The 27539-nt window shown below is 35.3% G+C and overlaps 2 protein-coding genes across 2 annotated transcripts; one reads left to right on the top strand and one right to left on the bottom strand.

Annotated features, from left to right (window-relative positions):
- Window positions 1-1622: 1622 nt before the first annotated feature.
- On the bottom strand, window positions 1623-4386 carry LOC126720977 (uncharacterized). Its single transcript, XM_050423924.1, has 4 exons — window positions 4219-4386; window positions 4039-4138; window positions 2310-2702; window positions 1623-1983 (listed from the first exon to the last, which is right to left on the bottom strand). Exons 1-4 carry the CDS (start codon window positions 4323-4325, stop codon window positions 1855-1857), a joined length of 729 nt encoding a protein of 242 aa, XP_050279881.1. The 5' UTR covers window positions 4326-4386; the 3' UTR covers window positions 1623-1854.
- A 16034-nt stretch (window positions 4387-20420) lies between these two features.
- Window positions 20421-24541, top strand: LOC126721621 (uncharacterized protein At4g15545-like). The gene is made up of 7 exons (XM_050424670.1): window positions 20421-20690; window positions 22553-22616; window positions 22778-22852; window positions 23426-23683; window positions 23965-24010; window positions 24107-24185; window positions 24287-24541. The coding sequence occupies exons 1-7, from the start codon at window positions 20421-20423 to the stop codon at window positions 24377-24379; spliced, it is 885 nt and encodes a 294-aa protein (XP_050280627.1). The 3' UTR covers window positions 24380-24541.
- The last annotated feature ends 2998 nt before the right edge of the window (window positions 24542-27539 follow it).

Genomic DNA, 27539 nt, shown 5'->3' on the forward strand with positions numbered 1-27539 from the left:
AGTCATGGAAACTGAAAACAACCAAACAACCTTTTTGCTATGGGTCCCACCATTTTTGAGTTATGAGTTATGAAAACTGAGAATTGAGTTATCAAAATATTGAATCCAAATAGGCTCTAATATCCCCTGAACATTTATTTTAGCTAATTTAATACCTCAACTTTATAAATCTGCCAAATGCTTCTATTGGTCTGCTCATGTGTGAGTGTCATGTGGACAACAAAATTCCCAAATTCGAATGAGAGAGAGAGAGAGAGAGAGAGAGAGAGGCCCAATTTTGTTTTCAGGAACCGATCGACAAAATCAGCAGTTCTCAAACTCACGACCACAACACCTCTATCACCACCCAATTTGCAGATTGTGTTGCCCCAGGCCCTTGTTACAACAGCTTTAAACTAGCATCACAAAAACCACAACCACGACAACACCAAATTAAAATGCAAAATTACAGAAAATTCATTACTCAAACTCATGGAATGAAAAGCATAACAAGCGAGTAAATTATAAAATGAAACTAACAAACATTACACAAACTTGTTGGTGGCAGTCATAGTTATGAATTTTTAACAAATTTTAAAACAAAAACCCACATCCCATTAATTATCTTGGTTGAAGTATAAACTTGGTTACAGGTGAAATTTAGCAAATGAGTGGGAAACCGATGTGAAACTCTTGTCTTCCTCGTCTGTTTCTTTCAATTAGTGGTGGCTGTCAAAGGCCCAAATCAATTGTCGAAGACTAGGGAATAGGGACCACGAACGGCACAGTCAGACACTTTAAAGCCCAAATAGTATTAATTTGGCAAATGTGTAATCTTCACGTATTAAATTGGCTAAAATAAAAGTTTAGGTGGTGTTATTACCACTACCTCGAAGTTTAGGGAGTTTCAAGACATTTTCCCCCACCATTTATAAAAGAATGGCAAATTATTTCCACAAATACAAGGACTTCGTTTTCCCCTTACTATGGGCTCCCTGATTAAATTCTTGCACAATGTGTTTTGTGGGTTCTCAGCTCAAATTGAATCAAGGTGTGAGAACGGTATGATTGAAGAAATGAAGGTATAAATTATATAGAAAATGATGTAAATACATCTTTTTACTAACAGTTTAAAGATACTAATAATTTTCTATTTCTTTTAATTTATAAGATATCTCTGGTGAAGATTATGTATCAAGAGGTTCACCTCTCTAATTTTCAGTTTGAACATTGTTGGATCTTGTTGAAGGACAAACCAAAGTGGATGAAATATAAACCTAACAGAAAAACCAAAAAAATGGTTACCTCAGACACTGGATTCAATAAATCAAGCTGAGGGGGATGATGTCTCGCATGCTAACACTGTAGACTTGGAGAGATTGATATGTAGGAAAGCCGGAAAGGCCAAAAGAAAGATGAAAGAAGATTTTGTGAAATTTATGAAAAAGAAAATGAAAGTTCTTGGTGTCACTTGATATAAGAAGAGAGTCAATTCATGTAACATTTTGAGATCTGTCAGTTGGCAAGCTATTTTGCTCACTTTGTTAAACAATTGTAAGCACATTATATTAATTATTATATAAAAAACAATATCCTCATGTTCTAAGTCTAACTATCTAGGATGACATGGTAATGCACATTAATTAACACACTGGATAAGATATGAGATGTTGACATAAAGATAAAGGCTCCCGTTAGTCCAGCTTAATGCTGTAGTCATGTTAACACATCATAAGTCTCACTACAAAAGTAAAATTTTACTTGTAAGCACTGTGCTGGGTTGAATCTCAAAAAATATGACCATAAATTTCTTTCCAGATACATCTTATGTGATAGGTTGCATCTCACCCTCTAAAGCATAGTAACACTCGAGATTCAACCATATAAGGAACGCCAAGGCTCCTCACTCTCCTTGGATGTATTTGTTGGTTGCCACACGATCTTGTCTCTTGAAAAGCACAGGCAGGAAGAGCTTGCCAAAAGCTCTCCAAGCTCAGAAATTATCTGCAGAAGAAACAGTCAAGAATCAGATGGGAAATCCTAATAACCAGAAGCACTAATAAAATGGTAGAACAGAAAAAGAAATAGAGTAAAAGCAGTTTTCATCTCACTCCACTGTAGGGCAAAAACTCACGATCCCAACAAACAAACAAAAAAAAAAAAAAAAGTTTTCATCTAACTCGCAAACATTGAGAAGGTTGAAAAGACTTTCTCCATCTATTGTCCCAACATGGCTTCCGAGATTTATTAGATTTTATATGTTCAACCTACTATCCAAGCAATTTAACCATCATAATTGCATTAGCTGAAAGTAACCAGAGTATGAATACCTCAAGTTCTTCTCCTATAGCTTTATCAGATAGGTGTCGACCTCTTTGCCCGATAAGAACAAAGGTTGGGAACTTCAAGACACGGACCAAATGAAGGAGGCAGGCTAGAGGTTCATGATGAATCTGCAATGATGATGGCACCTTCTGGGTTCTGGTTGCCATAGCCTGAGTTATATCTGTGTCTGGGCCTATCTGTATTCCATAAACTGAAACTTTGCTTTCATTTTTTGTTAAAGTTTTGCTTTCCCACTTAAGCTTTGATGATGCCAGGACAAATGGGACTATAAGTGTGGGCATTGAAGACGATTCTTCTCCAGATATTTGTGATAAAATTTCAGCAACAGCACAGGCCAATACTGGTGGCTCATAATTTTGCATTAAAAACAGTGACACCTAAAAATAAAGATAAAAATTCATTAAAAAATCTTAGTAAGGCATTACCTGCTAAATTAAACTGTAAGATTGAAGTAATGGTTTGCTATTTGCTTGTCTGCATGATCAGGCAAGAGTTTTTCAACTAAACTAAAATGTCAAGAGGGACAAAAAGAGTGTTGGGGTGGGATTTGAGCAAAGTAACAATAATTGCAGATGGTCATTGTTTGTCTCTTGGTTCATAAGGCATGAGAAACAAAACAATAGATGATTCATGGAAAATGGCAACTGCTAATCCCCTCTAGATTTCACAGAAATCTTACATCTTGAAAACTCTGAAATATTTCATCTACACATAGTTTTAAAATTCTACACATCTTTGTCATAACAAGGAGAACATAAGCATCAAATAATAGACCAAGCTAAATTTGGACAGGGACATATCATATTTGGGAAGCCCTGACAGCAAAGAATGAATGGCAAAGTTGGTTCAGACCCTGCATAACTTGGTATCCCTCATTTCAATCAATCACAACACCCTCATTGTAAAATATGACACGCTTTGCAATTCAAGCACAAATTTTGCTGGGACACACCAAACCAATGCTCATATATTCTTACGGTCTGTCTGGTTCTATATTTCAAGGAGCGTTAAAGCCAGAGTTTGGCAATTTCGCTAAAGAGCGGGTCCTTAAAGCTGAAATTTGGAGATTTTAGGAAAAAGTTGTATAATTCACAGTTCATACTTTATAAATCCAGAATTTAAAGCATTATTTACTGTGATTTAGCAAACACTTCAAAACTCTTAAAGAATTTTTCAATTAAGACTATATCACAAAAGTCCTACTATTAATGCTCTACAATTAAAACCTGGAAAGCACGGACATTTCATTTAAGGTGTTGTACCCATGTCATATCCGGGTCATACCGGTGTCATACCGGCCGTTTGATGTTATAATCTTTCAAAAATTGCTCGTATCACCGTGTCTTACCTGTGTCCGTGTCCGTGCCCGTGCATCTTAGATTTAAACTTCACTTCCTACAGCAATGCCAAATGGGCACTTGTTTCAGTGAATCACAGTAGTTGTTTTTGCTGGACAACATAAATGGCACAAGCCCATCTACCCATATGATGCAGAGATTTTACTATTGTTAAGGCTCCATTATTAGGCATGCCATTCTAACTTCAAGTATTTATAACATGTGACAAAAACCCATTTTGAATTAAAGCAAGGAAAAAAAAATGGTGGGCATAATTTATGAAATGCTAAGAATTCACTTTCCTATGGTTAATGACTATGAATATAATTTTGAACAAGAAAGTAAAGTATAGTTGTAGATAGAATAGAAGAAGTACCTGATAATTGCCCTGAGGATCAACATAGTGATGGATCTTTGCAGAAGCTTTCTGATCCTTAATTCCATAGCTTTCCAATGATAGCTCCAAAGACTCCTCTCTGTACACACACAAATACAAAAAAGTAAGCTACCTTTTAGAGAGAGAGCGAGAGAGAGAGAGAGAGAGGAGAGAGCTTACAGAGGGCGAAGAGAGGAGTGAGGGTCAGGGTGGAGAGCATCGGAGATGGCGGAGGCGAATCCCTCTGAGTCTCTGAAAAGGAAAACTACTTTCCTTGCTACCTTCATTTTTCTCTCTTTCTTCTTCTTCTTGCTCTGAAAATGAGTTCTGGGTATTGTTCGTTGTATAGGAAATTACCTATACGGAACGGCACCGTTTAGGCCTTTGTCCATTTTTAAAAAATGATAATAATATTAATACAAATAAATAAATAAATCCACACGACTTTTTAAAAATGTCATATTAAAAATGTCATGCGATCGCAATGAGTCCGATTTATGGATTTTCAAATTTGATCATACTATACTAATTAGGGTTCGGAGGCTTATTAGCACCCCCTAAAGGACCACTAATGTGGTCCTCCCAACTCCTGCCACCGATGGAAAAATGTCACTGATTTTTAATTTATTACTCAATTGCTTGACTCAGCCTATTGAGTCACAAAACCAATTGGATATAACCCAAAATCACTTTGGTTCTAAACTTCTAACCCTAATTATGTTAGTTGCTTCTCACTCAATTTTTTAAAATCCAAAATTTTATTTTACCTATTTAGTCCTCCTCTCTCCCTTCCTGATTCATTGAAGGAGCCTTTCGAACAATCTTATGCTGGGCATGTTTCCTTCTTCTCCATGGATGAGTAGTGAGTACGATTAACTGTAAACTATGACTGAAGTGGTTGCTGGAATCCAAACACCACCATTGCAACTAACCATAACTGATCAAGGTATGTATATTACAAAGACTCATTTCGCTCTTCAATGTATCATTTTCTTAACTTTGTTTTGTCTTTATGTAATTTATAAATATGATGTCTTCTACTTGTATGATAAAAGCCCAAGATGAGAAATAATTAGAGGAATGACATGATGTCTTCCACTTTGTGTTGTTTTCTTTCTATCTAGTTTATAGATATAAAAAAAATTAAATTTTTATGAGTGTGTGGTGTGACATGTTAGAACCCATTTTTCCTCTCCCTTGTGCATGTGTATTTGTTTCTAAAAAAAAGTTTATAGATATAGTTCCTTTTAACTATTTGATAAATGTCCAAAAGGTGAAAATAGTTAAAAATAAAATAAAAATAAAAAATTCTTACGGTTAATAGTTTATACACACTAACACACATTACAATTCTAACCACTCTTATTTTTGAAATAGGATTTTGATTTGAGTTCCCTTATAAACGTGTTTTGTGTTGTTTTTAATCACAGATATTAGAGTCAATGAAGGATTACAAGATATTGAAAATTTGCTTGGAATGGTGGTGCACAGTGAGGATAAAGCATATAAATTGCACAATGATTATGTCATACAAATTGGGTTTAGAGTTTGAAAAGAAAAACTCAAATATGCAAAAAAATGGTGTAAGACAACGAGAGTATGTGTGTTCAAAAGAAGAATCCCCATGAGATAGTGACTATTTGGATGATAAGAAATTCAAAAAATTACAAACTAGGACTAGCTATGAAGCAAGTATTTGGTTTACTGTGACAAATGGTGAGGGGAAGGTTACTCATCACTTCAATCTTAATCATAATCATGAGTTTGCAAAGTCAGAAGAAAGACCATTTCTAAGGTTAAATCGAGAAATAACTGATGCTCAGTTAGGTATAATAAGAACTTTCAAAGAAGCAAGTATAAAAACAGTAAGTACATATTCTTATTTAGTTGAGAAAGCTGGAGGATTTGAAAATGTTGGGTTTATAAAATGAGATTGCTATAAGTTAGTAAACAAAGCAAAAGTTAATCAATGTTGAGGCTAAAAATGCTCAAAGTTAGTAAACATTTTTAAACAAAAGCAAGCAAAAGATCCTAGGTTTTTTTATGCAATTCAAGTTAATCAAGAAAATTGAATGACAAATTGTTTTTGGAGAGATGACAAATCAAGGATTGGTTATAACTCTTTTGGGGATGTAATATGAAAGGTTTTCAGACCCAGGCCATTCATTGAACCATAAAAGGGAGAGGTTCAAGGTTTTTGAGGTTGAACCGAGGTCGAACCGGGGTCGAACCGTGATGACGTCATAATTAATTTAATAATTAATTAAAGCCTAAATATAGATATTAAATTTATAAACTAGCAAAATTGACAATATATCTATATATGTGAGGGAAATTTAATGATTTTCAAGAATATATTTAATAATTAAATAAGAAAGTTAATAAAATAAAATAATAACCATGAAAACATTAAAATTTATGATTAATTTTTGAAGTAAAGTTGAATATCTTTGAAGGATTTTAATTATAATTTTTTTTATGGATAATTTAATTAAGTAGAATAAAATTGTGTTAAGTTGTTTTTTAAAAAAAAAATTGCTAGGGGGTTGGACCGCACGGTTCTCATCGGTTCATACGGTCCAACCCCGGTTTCAGGGGTTTACGGAATTAACAAAAAATCCGGTTCTTTAGGCTTAAAAAACCGGTTTTCATCCCGGTTCTCAGTTTTCACGATTCGACCTCCAAGTCCGATCCAGTTCTGAAAACCATGGTAATATGTTTTGACACTACATATCGAACTAACAAGTATAATATGATATGTGCCCCATTTTTAGGTGTCAACCATCATTGGAAGAATGTACTTTTTGGTTGTGCATTTTTATTGGATGAAACAAGTGTTTCGTTTACTTGGTTGTTTGAAAAATTCTAGGAATCAATGGGAAATCAAAAACCAATGACAATTTTTACTGATCAATATCAAGCAATGAAGAATGCCATAAGAGTTATGCTTCCTAATACATGCCATCGTCTATGCTTATGGCATATCGCAAAAAATGTTGCAGAAAATTTACCAATGTATTATGGGAATCTTGAATTTAAGAGTAGATTTAATAAGATTCTTTATAATTTTGAGACAAAAATAGAGTTTGAGTCTTGTTGGTATGTCTTGCTTAGAGATTACAATTTGGTGGGTAATAAGTGACTTAACACTTTATATGAAAATTGTGAAAGGTGGAGGCGGTGTTTAGTTTTTAGTCATAATATTTTCTCTTACCGAATAAAAGCTTCATCCATGAGTGAGAGCACACTTATTTTCAAACTTTAACAACCAAACCTAAATGATAAAAAAAAAAAAAAAAAAAAAAAATCTCATTTTTCAATTCCTGAAACCTATTGATCAAACAGGGAGCCAAAAAAAAAAAAAAGCAATAAGAAAAATAGAAAGAGTTAAAGAGAAGAGAGAGTTTAGCCTTGAATAGAGAGAGAGAGATTCCCACTGGGAAGTTGGTGGTGAGTGGTGGCATGCTCGTGAAGATTTTCCATGGAGGTTCAGCCTTGGAGGGGAGGAGCTTAAGTTGAGAGATAGAGAGACAAAGTTGTTAGAATAGAGAGAAGAGAGAAGTGAGAACTGAGAGAGGAGAGAGAAGAGAGGAGGAAAAAAAAGAGAAAAAGAGACGGTGGGATAGAAAATTGATTTTTAGTTTAACTTGTTGTTACAGTGAGTTGTTATAGATAATAGCTCACTGTAGCTGAGTTCAAAAAATTATAGCATTTGACATATTTGGTGGTGAGTGGTGGTGTGCTCGTGAAGATTTTCCATGCAGGTTCAGCCTTGGAGGGGAGGAGCTTAAGTTGAGAAATAGAGAGACAAAGTTGTTGGAATAGAGAGAAGAGAGAAGTGAGAACTGAGAGAGGAGAGAGAAGAGAGGAGGAAAAAAGAGAGAAAAAGAGACGGTGGGATAAAAAATTGATTTTTAGTTTAACTTGCCGTTATAGTGAGTTGTTATAGATAATAGCTCACTGTAGCTGAGTGCAAAAAATTATAGCATTTGACATATTTGATGTAGTGTGTATTTTGTGTGTTGGATGTTATTAATAGCATTTTAGCATTCTTGATGTGAATACTCTAAGTGTTGTAATTATATGATCCCAAGATGGTGGAAGGCTATTTAAAACGGTAATTACTTGTATTTTGTATGACACAGAATTATTTGCATCAGCCAATTCTTTGGCTAAAAGTTCCACTATATTAATATGACCACCTATGTAGTCACCTTCATTTATACTTGTACTATTAAATTTATCTAATAATAATTGAACATGTGTGTCAGATTTTGGTCCATATTTAGCTTCTAAGACTTCTATCAATCCCTTAGCAGTTTCTTTATCTTCAAACATAAGGTACTATATTGTTTTTCATATGGTGTAATATAGAAGTTTTAGCAAGTAAGTCATCCACTTCCCACTTATTTTTGGCTTTAATTTCCTCATTGTCATTTTTATCTATTGGTACATGTTTTGTTGTTGACAATGTATATAAAGTCCTCTCATGCGTTAATAAATATTTTATATAATGCTTCCAAGATTGGAAATTAATGCTATTAATAATTTCAATAAGATTAGAATCAAATGAGATTTTAATTGCCACTGCAAATTAAATATAGAACCCAAGAAATATATATAAAATATGTATAATGTGATAACAAAATAGAATTATTAAACACACCAAACTCAGGGTCGGTTTTGGGATCCGCTTATTTTGCTAAAACTAAAAACTTATTACTGAAAGTACTATAACAAAATAATCTAAAAGCTAGTTGATTGTTTTTTGGCTAAAATTACTGTACCTTCCAAACAATGTTCCATTAACCCTTCCTAATTAGACCACCATCATTTAAATAACATAAGTCCAAGTAACAACCCATTATGCACACTCATAAGCATCTTTTCATTAATGCACATTTATTTAAATAACAGCCCAAGTAACATTGTGTACATAAGTCTCTCAAGGAAAAATAAACATTGTGTATATAAAGACATGCAACAAACAAGAGTAACAATGAATCAACGAAAGTGTTGGGGAATTGGGCCCAGAAAATACTTGTTGGCCCATCCTATTAAGGCCCAAAGTCAATTTGAGTAGCCAAGTCCAACTCGTAAGAAGGAAGTGGACTTTAGGCCCTATCAGAGTAGGCTCAGCCCAGAAACGTGGGAGATGGGTCAAAGAGACAATCACTCAGAGTAATCCTTTAGTGGTCGGTTTAACACCGATCGATGATAAGGGAATCTAAATAAGGAGTGAGTACAATCAAGTCGGTAGTCGAGAGTTAATAATGCCTTGGGGGGAACTTGCTACTGAACGGTATTTGGCGTTTGGAACAAGTTTCAAGAGAATTCTCAAAAGGAATGATGATTCTTTAGGATTCCAACGAAAGTGGGAATGCATGTGGTGAGACCATAATGATTAGTGCCCCACTAAGGAGAGGATATATAAGGAGGATAGATGCACCTAAGAAGGGGGGGAGAAATAAATTGGGAAAACTTTGGGAAAAAGGGGAGAGAAGAGACACTAAGTGAGTATCAGCAATTGGAAGGGAGAGGTTAGCATAGGAAAATAGGGAGGAGGAAAAATCAAATAAGGGGTAAGGCTTGGAGGCTAAAGGGTTTACGAAGCAGCAAACTTTGGGTGACTTAGTTACAGCTTGAAGCCCAATTTGTAGGATTGTAAGAAAGTCCACTAATAAATTAATTGTGGGCCTAAATCCATCAGCTAGTATCATACTCTTAGTAAGATTGGGGACCACAAAAAGATTTACCTACTATGAAGCTATTCCTGATGATGTGTGAAACTGTTTTTGGATGTTGTGAGAACTGTGTAGTTGTTTCTACAGAGGTAGAGGAGCTGTTTTCGTAGCTATTTCTCTAAATCTAACTACCAAATTCTCTATTTGCAAAAAGCCCCTTCCTAGCTATTATATGGTGGAGAGTTTAATGCCACTGTGATGACTGATGATTAAGCCTTAGGCAAACTGCGAATGAAACATACTTCCAATTATATATTTTGATAAGTAATTACATGAAATTGTTTGTCTAATGGGTAAAGCTAATCTCATTAAGCGAAAAAATAAAAATAAAATCCTAAGACTGTGGGACACAAATAAGTATAACTAACAATTTACAATAATAGAATCTTATTTAGCATGTCCATTCCCATCATTGGAACACTAGTGACCTCCATAAACTGTATACTAAAAGAAAGCAGGGAGACATGTCATAGCCTATCTTTGCAGCCAAACCAAAAATTTCCCAACTCAATTTTTGGTTGATTTGAAGTCAGAAATAGCAAGATCTAGCAGCACAATTGGTGTTTAGCTTAAATCACTACCATTTCTCAAGCCAAATGTGTCTTCAACACCACTTGCCACCACTTGTGTATCAGATGTGAAGCATAAATTTGGGCAGTTGGTGGTAGATGTAAAATTTAAGAGTTTGAGGAAGAAGTTGGGGCATTGATGAGGAGGTTGGGCTGCCATAATTGAAGAAGGGAGATCTTGCAAGATACGGTTAAGGAGAAAGCAATTTTTCAAAAATGACTATTGCTAAACGGTGCTTTTTATAAAAAATAAGCTGTATTTTTTCTTTCAGCTATAGGCCCCATGAACAGTGAAAATGGACCACAAAAATAATCAAAACGCTGAAAACACAGCAAACTTTCAGCTATCCAAACACACGCTCAATATTATATACACAAATTAAGTACAATAAAAATACTTATATTGGCTTTGAAAAATATAAACACACCGAATTGGAAAATAAAATTAAAATGTACAATAAAACACACTTATATATATAAGCACACTATCTAAAAGAAACTATAAAACTATTACATATAACGACGCTTGTAATCATTTATATATGATGTATCCCTTCCTATATGCTGTTCTTGGGTTTTGCCACAAATATTCTCTAAATTATTCTACGTACATTCTTTTGTATCGTGGGGAATTCAAATTACGTATTTGTCTTAAGGAACTAAATGACTCTCCTCTCAAATTTACCAAAAATTCTTTTTCTTTTGTAATGAGGATTAGAAATACCTTTAACTTGTTTACCATTTGAATTTTGGTTGTTTCAGGCTTGAAAATGAGGATAAACTTTTCTTCTATTGTTGTTAGTGCGATAACTATTTTCCAATTAAAGTGAATCAGTCAATTTTTGTTTCAAGTCTAGAGACTTAGGACTTATGTCACAAATTGGACTCCAAGTTTTAGGGCTTGTATTTAGACTTATATCATGACTTGAAGAATTTCAATTCTTAATTGCCTCACGTAGTGGGTTTGGAAGTTTTATTGGAGGCCTAACACTTTTTCTTGTTGTATGTCTAATATGTGGGCCTTTTTTGTGAATATATTGGCGGTGGACTATATTGCTTTGTGTCTTGGACTTTGTGAGAGTCTTTGATTAAATGAATATGCAAAGTTGTATTTGTTATTGGCTAAAGGAGCCAATGTTGCATATTGAGCCAAAATAAAATCACACAAAGATTTGTTTAGATCCAAATTGGAAGAATGCAAAGCGGTGTCTTCTCTTTTAAGAATGCAAAGCTTGTTGGGTTCGCTACCTGTAGTGATGTTCTTCAAATTGCTATTCTTCTCCGCTTTTATGGTTCTCTAACACAGATTCTTTGGCAGTAACTTCTCCAAAAAATTTAATTTTATCAACCAGATCCAAAATTTTAAATGGGTCATTATCAGATGAGGTTTCTTCAATGTTGAAATAAAGTTTGTCAGTCTTTTGGGTCAATCCCAAAAATAGGTATGTTCTTGTTCTTCAGTTTCCAAACCATCAATCTCAAATTCCTATGAATTCAATGTTTCTTCTTGTACCTTTTCTTGTTTTGTATAAGAATCCTAATGTTTTTCTTGAATAACTAAATTTTCATGTCCTTGATGAATATCATCGGTGAATGGTAGGCCACAAATTCTCATCTAAAACAGTGGTTCATTTGGATAGGCAATGTCTTGATGATAATTATAATAAGACACTATAGTTACTAAGCCTAATACTTGTGTACGAATTGTTTGAAAAATTAATTTCAACAAATTGGTAGTATGATTATAAGTTGTGAGTGAGGGAGGTGGTCATTGTTGTGATTGTGATGGTATTTCTGTGAAACTATTGGCTCTAATACCACTAATGGTCCCTAATGTGTATGGTAATATTGTTAGACTGGGAATCACCAACATAGACAGAGAGAGAAAAAATTAATGTAATAATGAATGAGGAGTCCCACTATTTATAGAATCCTTCATGTCTCTTGGGAAGAGATGTGTGTATTTACCAAGAGTTATATCTTATCTAAGAGACAAAACTCTTCAGTAAATAATTAATTCTAATGCTTAATTAATTATCTATTGTTAGTTGGTGAAGCAATACCATCCAACAAGTGGGGGTTATTGTATAAGTAAGGGTGCACCATATTATGTTGTGATCACCTATCACTATTATGTACTAACAAGCATCATATAGCATAAATCAATTTATTTCCTCCTAACACTAGCATATGTTTACAATGAAGGTAACTGAACCTAAACTTTCACACATGCAACACCTTTGTCCACCACAAATTGCTTATGGCTAAGCCCATACAAGGTTGACATAGTCCAACACAACACATGTTGTACACAATATACACCATTGCTTACAACCTGCCAAACTAAGACCATAAAGCCACCATTAACATAAGGCCATAATCAAGCCTTAAAGCCACCAACTTATGTAAGCTATGCACCACACAAGGGCAACAGCACCTGCTATTGCCCACAACATGCCTCCTTCTTGCCATGATTTATATGGCCATAATAGGCTCAAGGTGCCACTACATGTTGCCATTGCTATTGCCTCTTAATGTTCTAGTTTCTAACACATGGTGAGTTATCATAACAATGTAAAGATTTTTCTTAATCTTTTTAATTTTAATTACCTCCTACGATTCTATCTCTCTCGGTGGTGTGTGGAAATAATGGTTTGGATGGTATGCGTATGAAGGTGTGGGTCTTAGGTGGTAGTAAACAACATGTGTTACTATGGTTGCGATAATGCTCGTTTTTAATCAGTTGAGGATGACCAGTTTGGTGAGTTTAAAGAAGATTATGGGTTGTGGGTGGCATTTTGTTTGAGATTTTGATGTTGTTGATAAATTGGATCTGAGATTGTGGCAATTTGAGGTGTAAGGTATTAGGTAGTGAGAGTTTCGGTTTTGTGATTATTGATTTATAACACTTCACATTTGTTGAATTGAATGATTGATATTCAAATTCTTGGACGACCTTAAAAAAAATTTTATTATTATTTTTTTAGTTACGATATAATTTCAACTTATGATTATAGGCACAAGTGATTGCAACGGGTCTTGAGTCTTCTCGTGGAAAGTACGCCTCGGCCTAGGCTGGACCTTAATAGAGGGTGTAAATGAAGTCGTCATCTACAATAGGTCTATGAACCATATATATAGTGCCTTTATGGAATGATTGATCTTTTACTAGAGCACATATCTAGAGTTTAGGTATGGAGATGAGAAGGTGTTAGACACCCAACCCTACTCGACCTGTAGGTCGGCCTCCACTCATTGTGTTCCAAATCCTAATCCCATCTTAATATGTTATTCTAAACTCACACACAAACACACACACTTTAACATGCATCTAAAGCAATTAACATGGCATATTATCCTCAAACCTTAGCATTCATCTATTATAATATTCAAACATCTATCCAAGGGCAGCAAAATAGTACATATAAATAATCATAGGGAAACAACATTTGACAAAGCAAAATCAAGTATAATCACTATCCAAACCTCGAGACGTTCAACCAAGCATATTCTCACCATTTAAACAACTCATTTTCAAATAAACAAATGCACTTGTGCATGACTTACCTCACTTGCCTCACTACATTACAACACTTATGCATCAATGCATGTTCATGTTTTATGCATGTACATGGCATTCGATTAATCATGAAAGTTAATCATTCATTTAATAAATAAATGATAGAAAACATGTTAATCTACTAACTCCAGGGCTTAAACATGTGAAGTTAGACCAAACCGAGGCTAAACATGTGAAAGAAAACAAATAAAAAACAAAGAAAAATGAATTTAGGTCTTTGGGCACGAGTATGCATGCGCATACATAAGGTATGTGTGCGCATCCTAGTTGTATGTAGACACATGCATGAAGCATGCATATGCATATGCATACACGCTTAGAAACTCAAACCTAGTAACCAAAACAAGAAAGAATCAAAACAATAAATCTAACAACCTATCATGCTTCAAATATGAATGTAAAATAAACCTAAGCTAATACAAGTAAATTAAGCATTTTAGGGTGCGTTTGTTTTGGGGGAAAGTGATTTCAGGAAATCATTTTCCCCCAAACCCGCGTGTTTGGCAGCAATGGAAAATGAAATTTTCCGGAAAATCATTTCCTGTTGACCAAAATTTACTCCTTTGACTCGGAAATGATTTTACACTTTCATTTTCACTTCAAATCATTTCCGGGTCACGCGCAAATGAGAGAGAGAGCGAGAGAAAGAACGAGATCTCAACCTAGAAAGAACGAGATCGCAACCCACTTCGCCGTTCGACTTCGCCGGCGAACCCAGAGAAGGATCGCACCCAGAGCCCAGATCGCAACCCAGAGCCCACTTCGCCGTTCGACTTCGCCGGTGAACCCAGAGCCTTTCGACTTCGCACCCTTCAACTTTGTCGTTCGACTTCGCTGGCGAACCCAGAGCCCTTCGACTTTGCACCCTTCGACTTCGTCGTTCAACTTCGACTTCGAATCGCAATTGAGAAATGGTTGGGTTTTGATGAATTTGACCGGATTTGATGAATTTTTTTTGGTTGGGTTTTGTTTCGGTGTTTATCAATTGAGAAATGGGATTATATATTCGTTTGGCAACCGAGAAAATGTGAGAAAATATGAGCAACAAGTAGAAAATATGTTTTCTATGGTATTTTCAAGAACACAACCAAACACTAGAAAATATTTTTCGAAAATTTTTTTGAAATGCAACCAAACACATGAAAACATTTTCCTTTCCGGAAAATAGCATTTTCGGAAAATGGAATATTTTCCGGAAATGCTTTTACACGAACCAAACACAGCCTTAAACACAAAAGTAAACAACAAACAAACAAAGAAGTGAAAAGCTAAAGTTTGAACCTTTATCTCTACACAAGAACACTCTAGAGTTTTGATTTAACCGTTCCCCTCAGTCAATCTAATCAATATCGGAACCAAGAAGGTTAGTAAACTTTTAGAACTCAAAAGCCAAGACCAAAATAAGTCCCAACCAAGTAAAGCTTGACTTAAGGATGTTTTAGTGTTTGAAAACTCCTTCTTTGATTCACTATTTTCTAGTGAATCTTGTATATATTCGTCCTCCCTTATAAAAGTATGTTTTAAAACTTTTTATAGTGGTCATAGGGGGGTGTAGGGCGGCTCCCAAACGATGTGGGATTCACTCTACATGAATTTATGCCCAAAAACTTTCCTTTCATATATTCTGAGACCTTAGATGCGTGCGCATACTCGGGGCATGGGTGCACATGCCCTAAGTATGCGTATGCATACTTTAAGTGTGCGTGTGAACACGCGTGTATGCGTACATACACTTAGGTTTTTTTTTTTTTTTTTTTGGTACTTTTATTTTCCAAAAATATCTTTCAAGTCAATATTTTACAAGATTGGGCCCTAAATCAACTTTTGGGCCTCATAGTGATGTTGTTATTGGGGAACGGGAGCTCGGGTTGTAAGGAGTACAAAATGAGATTACTACAATGAAATCTGTTCCATAATAATCAATCTTTATTATCAAGTTAAGATACCAAATTTTGGTGATAAAGCAATGTTGCTGTTGTTGCTTAACAACTTGGGACAAAGAAGTGAACAAGACTTGGTTGAAAGCTATGTTAGAGCTCTAACATGACTTTAAGGTTGTCTACATTGTCTTAGGTGAGTAAAATAAAATAAAATATTTAAATGGTTAAAGAGAATAAAATAAAATATTTAAATTGAAATATAAAAATAATAAATAGAGTGATGCGTGTATATATATTAATTTACCTCGCTAAAAAGAAAAGAGTGGGCTTTTTAGTTATATTTAGTTTAAAGTAATGCAATAGCCACACTTTATTTTACATTTTTTTACTAAACAGTTGATGCGACAAATTTAGAATTCTTACATCATTTAGCTTAAAGTAATGCAATAGCCACTCATTTTATCTTACCACTAACATAACTTTTTTACTTAACAATAACAAATCATCATACTAGCAATTTATAAAATTGTTTATGACTTTATCATTTTTTGTTAGGTTAAAATTTGGTTGGGCTCATGCTCCAAGCCTCAACATATATAAAATGAAGAAAAAAAAAATACCAATTTATTTATTTACTTTTTAAAACAAACACACACGTATAGATTTCTATATATATATATATATATATATATGTGAGCACCAAATGCCTCTCGCGTGACAATATTTGGGCCCCCAATTAATTTATACGTGGGCTATATCTTGATCCCACTAATGGGGCTCTCAGCTTGGCCTAGTGTGTCCTTTCTAACCTTTAATCTAAGTCCCTCCCCCTAGCTTCCCTTAGAGCACTCACAATAAAGATGCTAAAGTAACTAAAAAGTTATTTTAGCATCTCAACCACACAAAAAAGGCCCTACAACAAAGTTGCTATAACAAAAAGTTATAGATATCTTTTACCTTCATGCTACAGTGAGCTGATATTAATAACAGCTCACTGTAGCAGGAAGTTAAACATAATTTTTTTTTTATTCCCTCCTCTCTTTTTTTTTTTTTTTTCATTCCTTCCTCTCTCTCTCTCTCTCTTCTCTGTTATCTAGGTTTGATTGTGCTTTGGTTCTTGCGCCTATGAGATTGTGGATATGTGCTCCGATTGTGGATCGTGGATCATGGATTCGTGATATGGGTTCATGGGTTTGTGCTTCAGTTGTAATATAGGTTTTTGTTGGTTGTGCTCTAGTGGGTTTTTGTTGGTTGTGGTGGTCAGATTTGTGGGTTTGGCCGTGCTCGATGGCGTCGCTGTCGATTTAGCCATGGGTGTCATCGTCAATCTGGCCGTGGGTTGTGGTTGTGGTCTTTGGGTTTTTTTGCTTGGGTTGCTAGGTAACGATGGCGGTTCGGTGTTTGGCTACTGTGGTGGTTGGTTGTGCTTGTGTCATGGGTTGTCGTCTAATCTGTGGTACTGGGTTGGTTGTGCACGCTGTGGGTTACTGCCTGATCTGTGGGTTCGGTAATTGGTTGTGCTGCGGGTTGAGACCGAAAGAGGATGAGAGGGAGAAAGCAAGATAAGGTTAGAAAGAAAGAAGAGGAGCCACCGAGTGCTGTGGGTTGAGGCCGTGGGTTTATGCAAGCTTGTGGTGGTTGGTTGTGGAAGAGGTGAGTGTCGGGGTGTGGCCTTGTGAGTTTGTGAATGTGGTGAGTGACATTGGAAAAGAAAGGGAGAGAAAGAAATTATTAAAAAAATGAATAGTTTTTAGTTGATGTGAAAAATAAAAACTTTGATGTTGGGTGTATTGTGAAGTGAGTTGTCAAAATAGATATAGTAGTTTTTTGAGTTGGTAAATGCTAATAAAATTTAACTCCTTTGCTGTGAATGCTCTTAGTTCTCAAGTGTTTCCCTCTATCTTTGCTCTTTATCTCTCCTTCCCTCAAAATTTTTTTTCCACCAACCTTAGCTCTCTACTTCTTCCACCTTTTATAGCTCCTTGTTAGTGGGTGCATCATCATTATTTTCTTGTTCCACACATCCATGCAAATTCCCAAGGATCCTCACGATTTTAAAGGATTCCCTCGTAACTTGTTCTAGATGCCATCTAGTGTTCGGCAGCGAATTCTCCAAGGGCATTATCTAGTACTTGGCTATCGACCTGGACCAACCTTGTTTCCTTGTTGGGCCACTTGATCAGTACCTGCACCGGGCCAAATGCTATCCCGATAAAAAAGGCGCTGCCGACCATTGTGTTCGATCCCAACATGCCTTCTAGTGGGATGGTTCTAGCCCAATCATCCTGGGTTTCGGTTATGCGAGCTGCTCGGGGTCATTTAGGCCCAATCCCCTGCAGATGGGCCGTTTAGGTCCCTTTAGGCCAATACCCCACAATAAATGCTTTTGAGATGCTTGAGGTGAATATGCTAATTATCAATAGGATTAAAAAAAAAAAAAAAGACAAAAAAAAGGAAGAAGCTTATATGTATAATCGTATATTGTATACTATTAAAAAAAAAAAAAATTTGGCATATTGCGTGTCGGAATTGAGGGAAAGCCCCAGCTCATAAATTTCAAACTCAAAAAAGTCACGAAAAATTCAAGTCATTCTTCGCACCAAACACAAACACACACACACAAAAGACAAAAAGAAAGAACTTAAAAAAGAAGAAGACAACTATATAATACTAATAATAATTAACAAAAAGAAAAAAAAAGATTAACATCGAAACCAAACCAAACCAAACCAAACCCGTCCTGTCCAAAAAAGCAACAACTCATAACATCACCTGTCCCACTTCCCATTTCTCCAACTACACAAAAAATTCATCGAGAGTGTTAGAGATATATATTAGACATATTAGCCCAATGTAATAGGCCCAAACTCAGTCCTGCTTGTACTAGTAGTCTAGGGTTTAATCGCCTATATATACTCATGTTATGGCTCATTGTAACACAGATTATTGTACTACACTTTTATACACAATAAAGATGTAGCCCTTAAGGGATTCCTCCGTGGATGTAAGCCGTCAAGGCTGAACCACGTAACCCTCGTGTTCTCCGTATTCTTATTCTATGCTTCTCCTTCCGCATCTATTCTAGCATACACAACATGATATAACACATTGCGTTGCTAATAATATTTATATTTAATATGGTATCAGAACCAAACTTCGTTCTTGGTATCAAACAAAACATCTCTAGCAAGCAAAAAAGAATATCACGTGCACACCACCATCAGAAGTCACACATGCTTCTCTGCTCGATCTAGACTCCACGGCTCTCACAGCCACCGTGGCTCAGTATTGTGTCCAAGATCCACGAACTCAAGCAAAGCCGTGACTTAACTTTTCAGATCTGTGCAAATGAAGCCTTCGCCTATCGAAACCGACCTCACAGACGTGCTCCTCGGCCTCTCGTGAGGAAAACCCAGAAATCCGGTCAACTGAAAACTAGACACGTGCCCCCATGCGTCGCAATTAGCTCCAGAATATCTCCCACGCGCCACATCGGAATCCTCACTCGCAGATCATCTTTAGTGACACGCGCTGCCTTGTCGGCCTCCTTGTCCATCGATCTACAGAACTCGAGATTCAGGCCTCCATCCGAGCTAACACGCGCTACCATGCGCCATCCTAAGTTTTAGGCCTTTCCTCCACGCGCCGGTGACTACTCGAACGCGCCACACGCGTCGAAAATTGTAGCTGATGTCATCCATGACGTCAGCAAAGAGCCACGTCATCTAACCACGTCAACAGTGTCACCTTGTTAGCACCACATCACCTAGCTGACCGTTGACCCGGCCGGCCCGACCTAGACCACCTGGATCTGACTCGTGAGCACTGACTGTTGACTTGACTAGGATCCGTTGACTTTGACTTTTGCGTTGACCTTTGACTAAAAGTTAAAATTTCCAAAAGGGCCTATCTTGCTCAGTTTTTCACGTAGATTCCAATTTTAGACCCCATTTCTTCATTTGAAACTCTGAAATTGGTCAATTGGCATATTCTTCATTGTGGTTTCTTCAAAAGGCATTATTCATGGCATCTCCAAGTGATCTTCTCATGCTTATCCAACCTCAAGCCTTCATCGAGCTTCCGTCTTGAGTTTGAGGGAGGGTGTTAGAGATATATATTAGACATATTAGCCCAATGTAATAGGCCCAAGCCCAGTCCTGCTTGTACTAGTAGTCTAGGGTTTAGTCACCTATATATACTCATGTTATGGCTCATTGTAACACAGGTTATTGTTCTGTCTTGAGTTTGAGGGAGGGTGTTAGAGATATATATTAGATATATTAGCCCAATGTAATAGGCCCAAGCCTAGTCTTGCTTGTACTAGTAGTCTAGGGTTTAGTCGCTTATATATACTCATGTTATGGCTCATTGTAACACAGGTTATTGTACTACACTCTTATACACAATAAAGATGTAGCCCTTAAGGGATTCCTTCGTGGATGTAGGCCGTCAAGGCTGAACCATGTAACCCTCCTGTTCTCAGTGTTCCTATTCTATGCTTCTCCTTCCGCATCTACTCTAGCTTACACAACATGATATAACACATTGTGTTGCTAATAATATTTATATTTAACAGAGAGACAGAGAGTGAGGGGAGCTGCAATCAGGTATGTTGCAGCAGAGCAGCGGAGGTGGGACTGTGACTGTGGTGGGCTCAGACTTTGAGCTCCCCAACGAGATACTCTCGGTGATTCCCATGGATCCCTACGAGCAACTCAATCTGGCCTGGAAGATCACGTCCATGGCACTGGCTTCGCGCATGTCCAAACTCAAGTCCGAGAAGGACCAGGCGCTGTTCGACCTTAAGGACCGGTTCGGTGCACTCGAGCGAGCCTACCAGGAGGCCCAAGCCAGACTCAACATCGCTCTCCATGATAATGCACATGCTTACCTACCTCTCTAATGCTTTAGGTATTGATTGTTTGCTGTGAAAATTTGGGAAAAGAAATTTTGATGTTTCCTATGTTTTGATTGTTTTTCAATAAAGTGTGGGGGTGTTTAGCTCAATTGAATAAATAATTTGATGTTTTCTATGTGTTGATTATTTTTAATTTTTACAAGTAATGATTAGGTGTTGATTGATTGTTTGCTGAGAAAATTCGGGAAGAAATTCTGAGGGTTTCTATGTTTTTTTTTTTTTTAATAGTTGTGTGAGTCAAGAGTCAAGATAATGAATTAAGCGTGTGTTTTATTTTTAACTTTTTTAAGATAAAAAAAATTGTTTAGCTTGGATGACGAGAATTTTTTGGGAGGAGGAAAGAAAGAAATCTTTTGAGTTTTGGCGGGGAAGGAAATTGTGAAATGCTTTTTGAGTTTTTTTTGGTAGTTTTGGGGTTTTGGAAATGAGTAGGATTTTATAATTAGAGTTACAGTGCAGCTTGATTGTGTAACCTTTTCAACGAGAAATTTAAGTTGAGATAATTTGCAATTAGTATATGAGAAAGTAGTGCTTTATATATGTTCAAAAAAAGAGAAAAGGTGAAGGCAGCAATTTCTAATTTCTAATTTTTCATTTTATTATTTTCAATTAAAAAGGGTTTGTTTGTTTTAGCTTAAAATGGCAGCATTATTTTCAATGCCAGTTACAATTATATTTTTGAAAATCTAATTTCTTTAGTCAAAATAGGCCAATGAAAATCAGCCAATCCAAACACACTCTTAAACTCTATTGATGTTTGGCATCTGTTGTAGTTGGCATTTCCTCTATGTTTACCTAGTTTCATTTTATTTTCCAGAAGTTAAATTAAAATTTATTGTTTGGGATGTTAACACCAATTTGATATGAATCACATGTAGTTTGATTGTAAGATTATCTGCTTCAAGTGGCCAGGAAAGATATGTCAAATTGAGTCCATCTGATATGGCCTAGTGGCTCCTGGTTGGAGTTTGGACCTGCTCGGTGATGTTCAAAGGCCTTAAAAAGGCTTAGTATTGGACTTCTTTGATATCTACTTTTTTTTAACAAAGTGGTTTTTCATTCATTTGGATGCAGGACAATGCACTCTCAAAAGAGGACTTGATGTTTGAGGAAACAAAAAGAACAAAAAGGACAGAACCTAGGAATCACCACCAATTACTGAAAATAGCAAAATAAAATCTAGAAATCACCACCTAGGGTTGTTTTGGAATCAACATCAAGCATTGGAGAAGTATAGGAACACTACAATCACCATTGCCACCAAACAGTGAAAAAAAACTTCCAACCCAAACTTCATTATTCCATGATCAACTATCTACAATAGTGTGTCCAGGGGTCTTTTAATAGGCTCTTCTAATTATGTCAAATATGGAAAGAAAATAATTAGCTCATAAGGACATTACATCACATATGAAAATAAAAATCTAATAGCAATCAAATCTCTCTGATAACATCCATCATTGTCAATCACGATTTATAAGTCAAATAAAATCAATCTTCATTAATAGGTCCTATCACAGACAAACTTAAACTCTAAATGGTGTGACTAAGTTAATGCTGAAAAGAAGTAAGAAAAATAATATTTTACTAGGTATTGAAGTTCTAGTGGTCTATATAAGCATGCTAATTGTACTCCAATTGAGACAAGTTTATGTTAAATAAAATTTCACTTGGAAATTTGACAATGACTCAGTGTTAACCCCAGCCAACCCTATGTATTAATTCCTAGGTTTATTTTTATATTTCTGTATTGTATGGAACTATTGTATTAATGAATTTTTTTTCCCTGAGAAATAATTAGCTTTTATGTTTTGTTTTAACAGACAGCTGAAACTGTTGATATTGGTACATGTGACCAACCAGTTCCTAGGGTGTATCCTGATAAGGGTATATTACCTGACTTCATGAATCTTTTGATAAATGTGACTGTATTATGAACTAATATTATCTAGCAGATGTTGTGCCCTTTGTTAAGGTTCTCACATTTGTTTCTTTTACGTTTCCTGGCTGTGGTTGGCATCGTGCATTCATCTTATTAAATCTTACAGATGAGGGGGCAAATGGCTATGTGGCACATCAATCTTTGACTGGCTCAACAGACCTAGCAAATAAAACTGATGAAGGTATATGATCTGTTTGTCTTTTTAGCCTAGGTTGTGCCTCTACATGGTTCCCTTTTAATAGCTTACAATTTTGTTTATAATCATATTCGATAGTGCATGAGATCTTGACTCTCTCAATAACTTATTTATTTATATTTTAGAAATCTTGCCGTTGATTACACATTATTATTATTATTCTTAACTTATTGGATATTTGTTACTTTGATCAATAAACACATGTTCTGCATATAATTTTTAAATACAAAAAACTGGAAAATTAAATATGTGATCAATAAACCATCATGAAAATTTGCTAGTATGGAGATAGAGGGTGCGTAGAGAAAATATAATATAATCTACTGGTTAATTTGTCGAAATACACATCCAATTGGAAGTTATAGAGTAGTGTCACATTTACCTATTATATATATATATATATATATATTTATATTAATTTGAGGCATCTTAATTTCTTTATATTTTTCGAACAATTTTCCTTTTAAGATTACATAGTAAATCCCGTCATAGGTGAATTGAAATTATATAAGTTTCAGAGGTTATAAATTTATGTGAGTAAGCAACTTTGGTCCACAGCGTCATGGCGTTCTGGGCAAATATTATCTATTACTCCATGTATCACACCACGCCTTACACCAACTGGAACTCCAAAAATTATCTCCACAAGTGGATCCCCTAGAGGTTACTCTTCTGTTGGATCTCCTCAGAAAACTTCTGGTACAACATCTCCTACAAAACCACCATATGAAGGGCGTGCCATACTATCTTCGTGGTACCCATCAAGCCAGCAGTCATCAGCAGCAAACTCTCCTCCTCGAGTACGTCCACAGCCAGGTATTTAAAGGTTATTGGTATTTGCGTACAGTTTTTATGTCTTTTGCTGTTTTCAATAAGTACGTATCCTCCTTTTCAACTTATTTAGGCTTTGATGTGATTTTTGGTCACCCTAATGTCCCTATACAGCTTGCACGTGTATTTTCTGGTTGTGTAGCCTGTAATAGATGATGACAGTCTGCTGATTAGCTCATGTCTCAATTACATTTAATAGATTGTTACATTATGCTGTCTCATTCATCTTTTATCTTTTGCGGTTAAAAAAATAAAAATTTGTGTAGGGCAGACTCCTCGAATTGATGGAAAGGAGTTTTTTCGTCAAGCCAGGTGTGTTCCATTATTTCTATTCCAATATATGTTGACTAATTTACTGCAATAATGATGGGGTTCTTTACAGACTGATTTACATATTTCCGTAATCAGGAGTCGGCTATCATATGAACAGTTCAGTGCATTTCTGGTCAATATCAAGGAACTGAATGCTCAAAAGCAAACTCGAGAGGTAATGAGTTGTTGAATGCTTGGTTGTTTGCTACTTTTAAGCAAGTAAACTGCTTGCACTTATGTTAAACTGGTAAATGGTTTGTAATTATTTCCTTTCAGGAAACTCTAAGGAAAGCAGAAGAGATATTTGGGACGGATAACAAAGATCTTTACCTATCATTTCAGGGATTGCTAAACCGCAATGTGCGCTAGAACTCAAAAGTACATTGCTTGTGATGGTTTTTAATAATTGGTATGTCTATCTTCAGTCAACATCTCACTCTTCAAACTAAAAACTACAAAATGGACTGAAAACCTAAATTACAATTCTCAAATTTTTACCCTAACCTCACTCTCCCTCCACTCAACCTCATCAATGCCTCCAATCTTCATCACTGCTGCTGGCTTGCTGCTGTTCTTTTCCTCAGATCAGATCCGGACTGTCGCTGCTGTTGCTCCTCCTTAGATCCTTTGCTATATTGCTCTGCCTTAGCCGGTTAGCTCTCTGTCCTCTGCGTTTTTTTATGTACTGTGGTGTGTTGACTGTTGTGTTTGTGAGTTGTGGCTTTTTAACTGGTGTGTTGTGTCTCTCAGCTACTGCTTACTGTGTAATTGTGGCTTTTGTGTGGACCGGTTTCAGTGTTTGTAAATTGTAACTTTTTTTTTTTTTTTTTTTTTTTTTTTTTTTTTTTCTATAAAGAAATAAAGGGGGACCACTAGGACAGTAGGACGTGACTAGTTTTGTGAATTTGTGAGAGTGAGACTAGTGTTTGGTAAGTCATTAGTGGCTTTTTTTGTGAGATCAATTGGCCAAAATCTTTGGTCTGATTATTTTGGTTTTATCAAAAATTGTCTTTGTAACTTTGTGTGATGTGGTTAATATTAGTAATATATATAAACTTGTGAATTTTGTTTTTGTCACATTGTGTGATGTGGTTAATAATAGTAATATATATAAACTTGTGCTTTTCTGTTTGTGATTATTTTGGTTTTAGATTTTTGTGTGTGTGTGTGTGTGTGTGTGTGTGTGTGTGTTGTTGAGAAGTACCTATTTTTTAGTTGGTGTATAGAACTACGAAATATGGAAATAATGAAACATTTTTTTTTTTAAATTTGTAGATTATGAGTAAGTCTACTACAATATTAAAGAGTGTCGAGTTTCATTTTGATAAATGTGTTGAAATGTTTAAAAAACACTTATTTTGAATGTTATACTTTGTCGACATTTTTATAATATCAAATGTTTAAGAAACATTTATTTTATATGTAGTATTTTGTTGAATATGAAATCGATGTTAATTTTTATTTTCATAAAAAAATTTTGTTTTAAGCTTTGGCTCTCCCAAGTTCGAATCCTAGTTCCATCCTTGTTTGAGAGAGTGAGTATCCATATCGATTTAGTGCTATTTTTCCTTTCACTCTTTTTTCCTTTTGGCTCCTTTTTACTTCTGGTAGAAGTCATAGCTTCATCATTTACCTATTAGACTTGTTTCTTAACAGTCTAATTTTTTTTTTTTCCAAAATAAAATTCCTAATGATTATCAAATATGTTGTTATTCTTATTGAAAAGAACAATTGATGATATGTCATAAACTAAATTTTCTGGTAGAAGGCTCTCAATCTATTACTTCAGTTATAACATTGGATTTATGTGTGATTAACATTGGATTTATGTGTGATTCTAGGATTCTGAAAGGATTGTAAGTAGAGAGGAGGGAATTGCACTAGCTAAAGAGCTTGGATGTTTGTTTCTTGAATGTAGTGCTAAGACTAGGGAAAATGTGGAGCAATGCTTTGAAGAACTTGCATTAAAGGTAATAATCATGCCATTAAAGGCAGTCAGTTTATCAATATAATCACTATATTTATTTTATTGTGAAGTGTATGGTGGGTTTTATGTTAGATCTATTTCAAGCTATGATAAGAGAAAGAGAGAGAACTATGGTTGTAATGCTACCAGCCAACAAACAATAGCCCCAATCCTCTTTATATATTTTTAAAAGAAAAGCTATAGTAGTTTGACTTGGTAGCCTTTAGTTGGAATGGCATATTCACCCTTACTATGAGGGGAAGGGTCAGGTCGAGAAAGGGCGTTTATCCGATGATAGGAACAAAGAAAGGTTTATCCAAGAAAAACTATGTTTGTTGGTGAAGAGAAACATTTTAAAACAGAAACCGGAATACCAAGCACCTTCAAATGGTGGTTGTTGCTCTTATAAAAAAAAAGATTCAGATATCGTCAATAGATCATCTGTACATGTTAATTCCTGTTCTAGTGTCTTACACTTGTTCTTGTTATTGAATTGAGTAATTACATGTACCTTTGAGAATGGAATATTGGCACTCAGATAGCATATATTACCTTGTTTAAATTGTTTGCCTTTGTTTTTTTCCCCCTTTTTTTTAATTAAAAAAAAATCCCAATGTTATGAAAACAAAATTGCTTGTATTTTGTTGGTTTTAACACAATTTTTCATGCTAGGCAAGCGAATGAGTAGATAATAGAATTTTCTACTTAGAGCTTTCTTTTTTCTTTTGCTGAATTCTACTTGGTGTTTAAATTATAGTGAGTTTTACTCTCCAATGTAGCTAACAATGTTTTTATTAGTATTTATTTTCCTTGTTCCTTAGATGAATAAGTCACTAGCTAGACGAGCCATAAACTTGTGTTGCCCAAGAATCATTAATCTATACTAACCTTGACCATCCAACATGCCTGGGAACTTGTGAATAATTGTGATGTTATCAGCTACTTTGTTACAGTTTCAATTCACATGACAAAAATCAAAAGACCTCAGCTGTGATGTTTGTTGGAGAACATCATCGATCTATGATATGACCATACATGCATATTTTTATGTGATTGAACAAAAATTATAAAACTGATTGCTTATTAGTGGGCTTCAACATATTATCTAACTTATAAATTAACGACAACAATCAACCCCTAATGTACTAAACCTGACTTGTCATTAATTACTAATGCAATTGGTGTGAGTCGTGTGACTATATCATATAAGATAATACGAATGCTGCTAGAGAATGAAAAAATAGACGATTGCTCTCCCATTACCTCTAACAAAAAAGACAATTTGTTACATGTGTGTGTATTATTGTCATCTTATAATAACCTTTTGTAATACAATTATTGATTTAAGAAAGTTAGTGATTGCTCAAGGTTTTTTTTTTTTTTTTTTTTTCCTTGAGAATGTGATTAATCAAGTATTTGATTGATAAAGGAGTCACTTAATTTATTATTTACGCATAGATAAGTGTGACTGTGTGGGTCAATAATTAATATAGTGCTAGTTGAGTTTTGTCATTTAGTTTAATTTTTTTTATTAAAACAATGACAAGTAGAAATGACAATTGT

This window comes from Quercus robur, chromosome 4, assembly GCF_932294415.1.
Source record: "Quercus robur chromosome 4, dhQueRobu3.1, whole genome shotgun sequence".
Taxonomy (NCBI): domain Eukaryota; kingdom Viridiplantae; phylum Streptophyta; class Magnoliopsida; order Fagales; family Fagaceae; genus Quercus; species Quercus robur.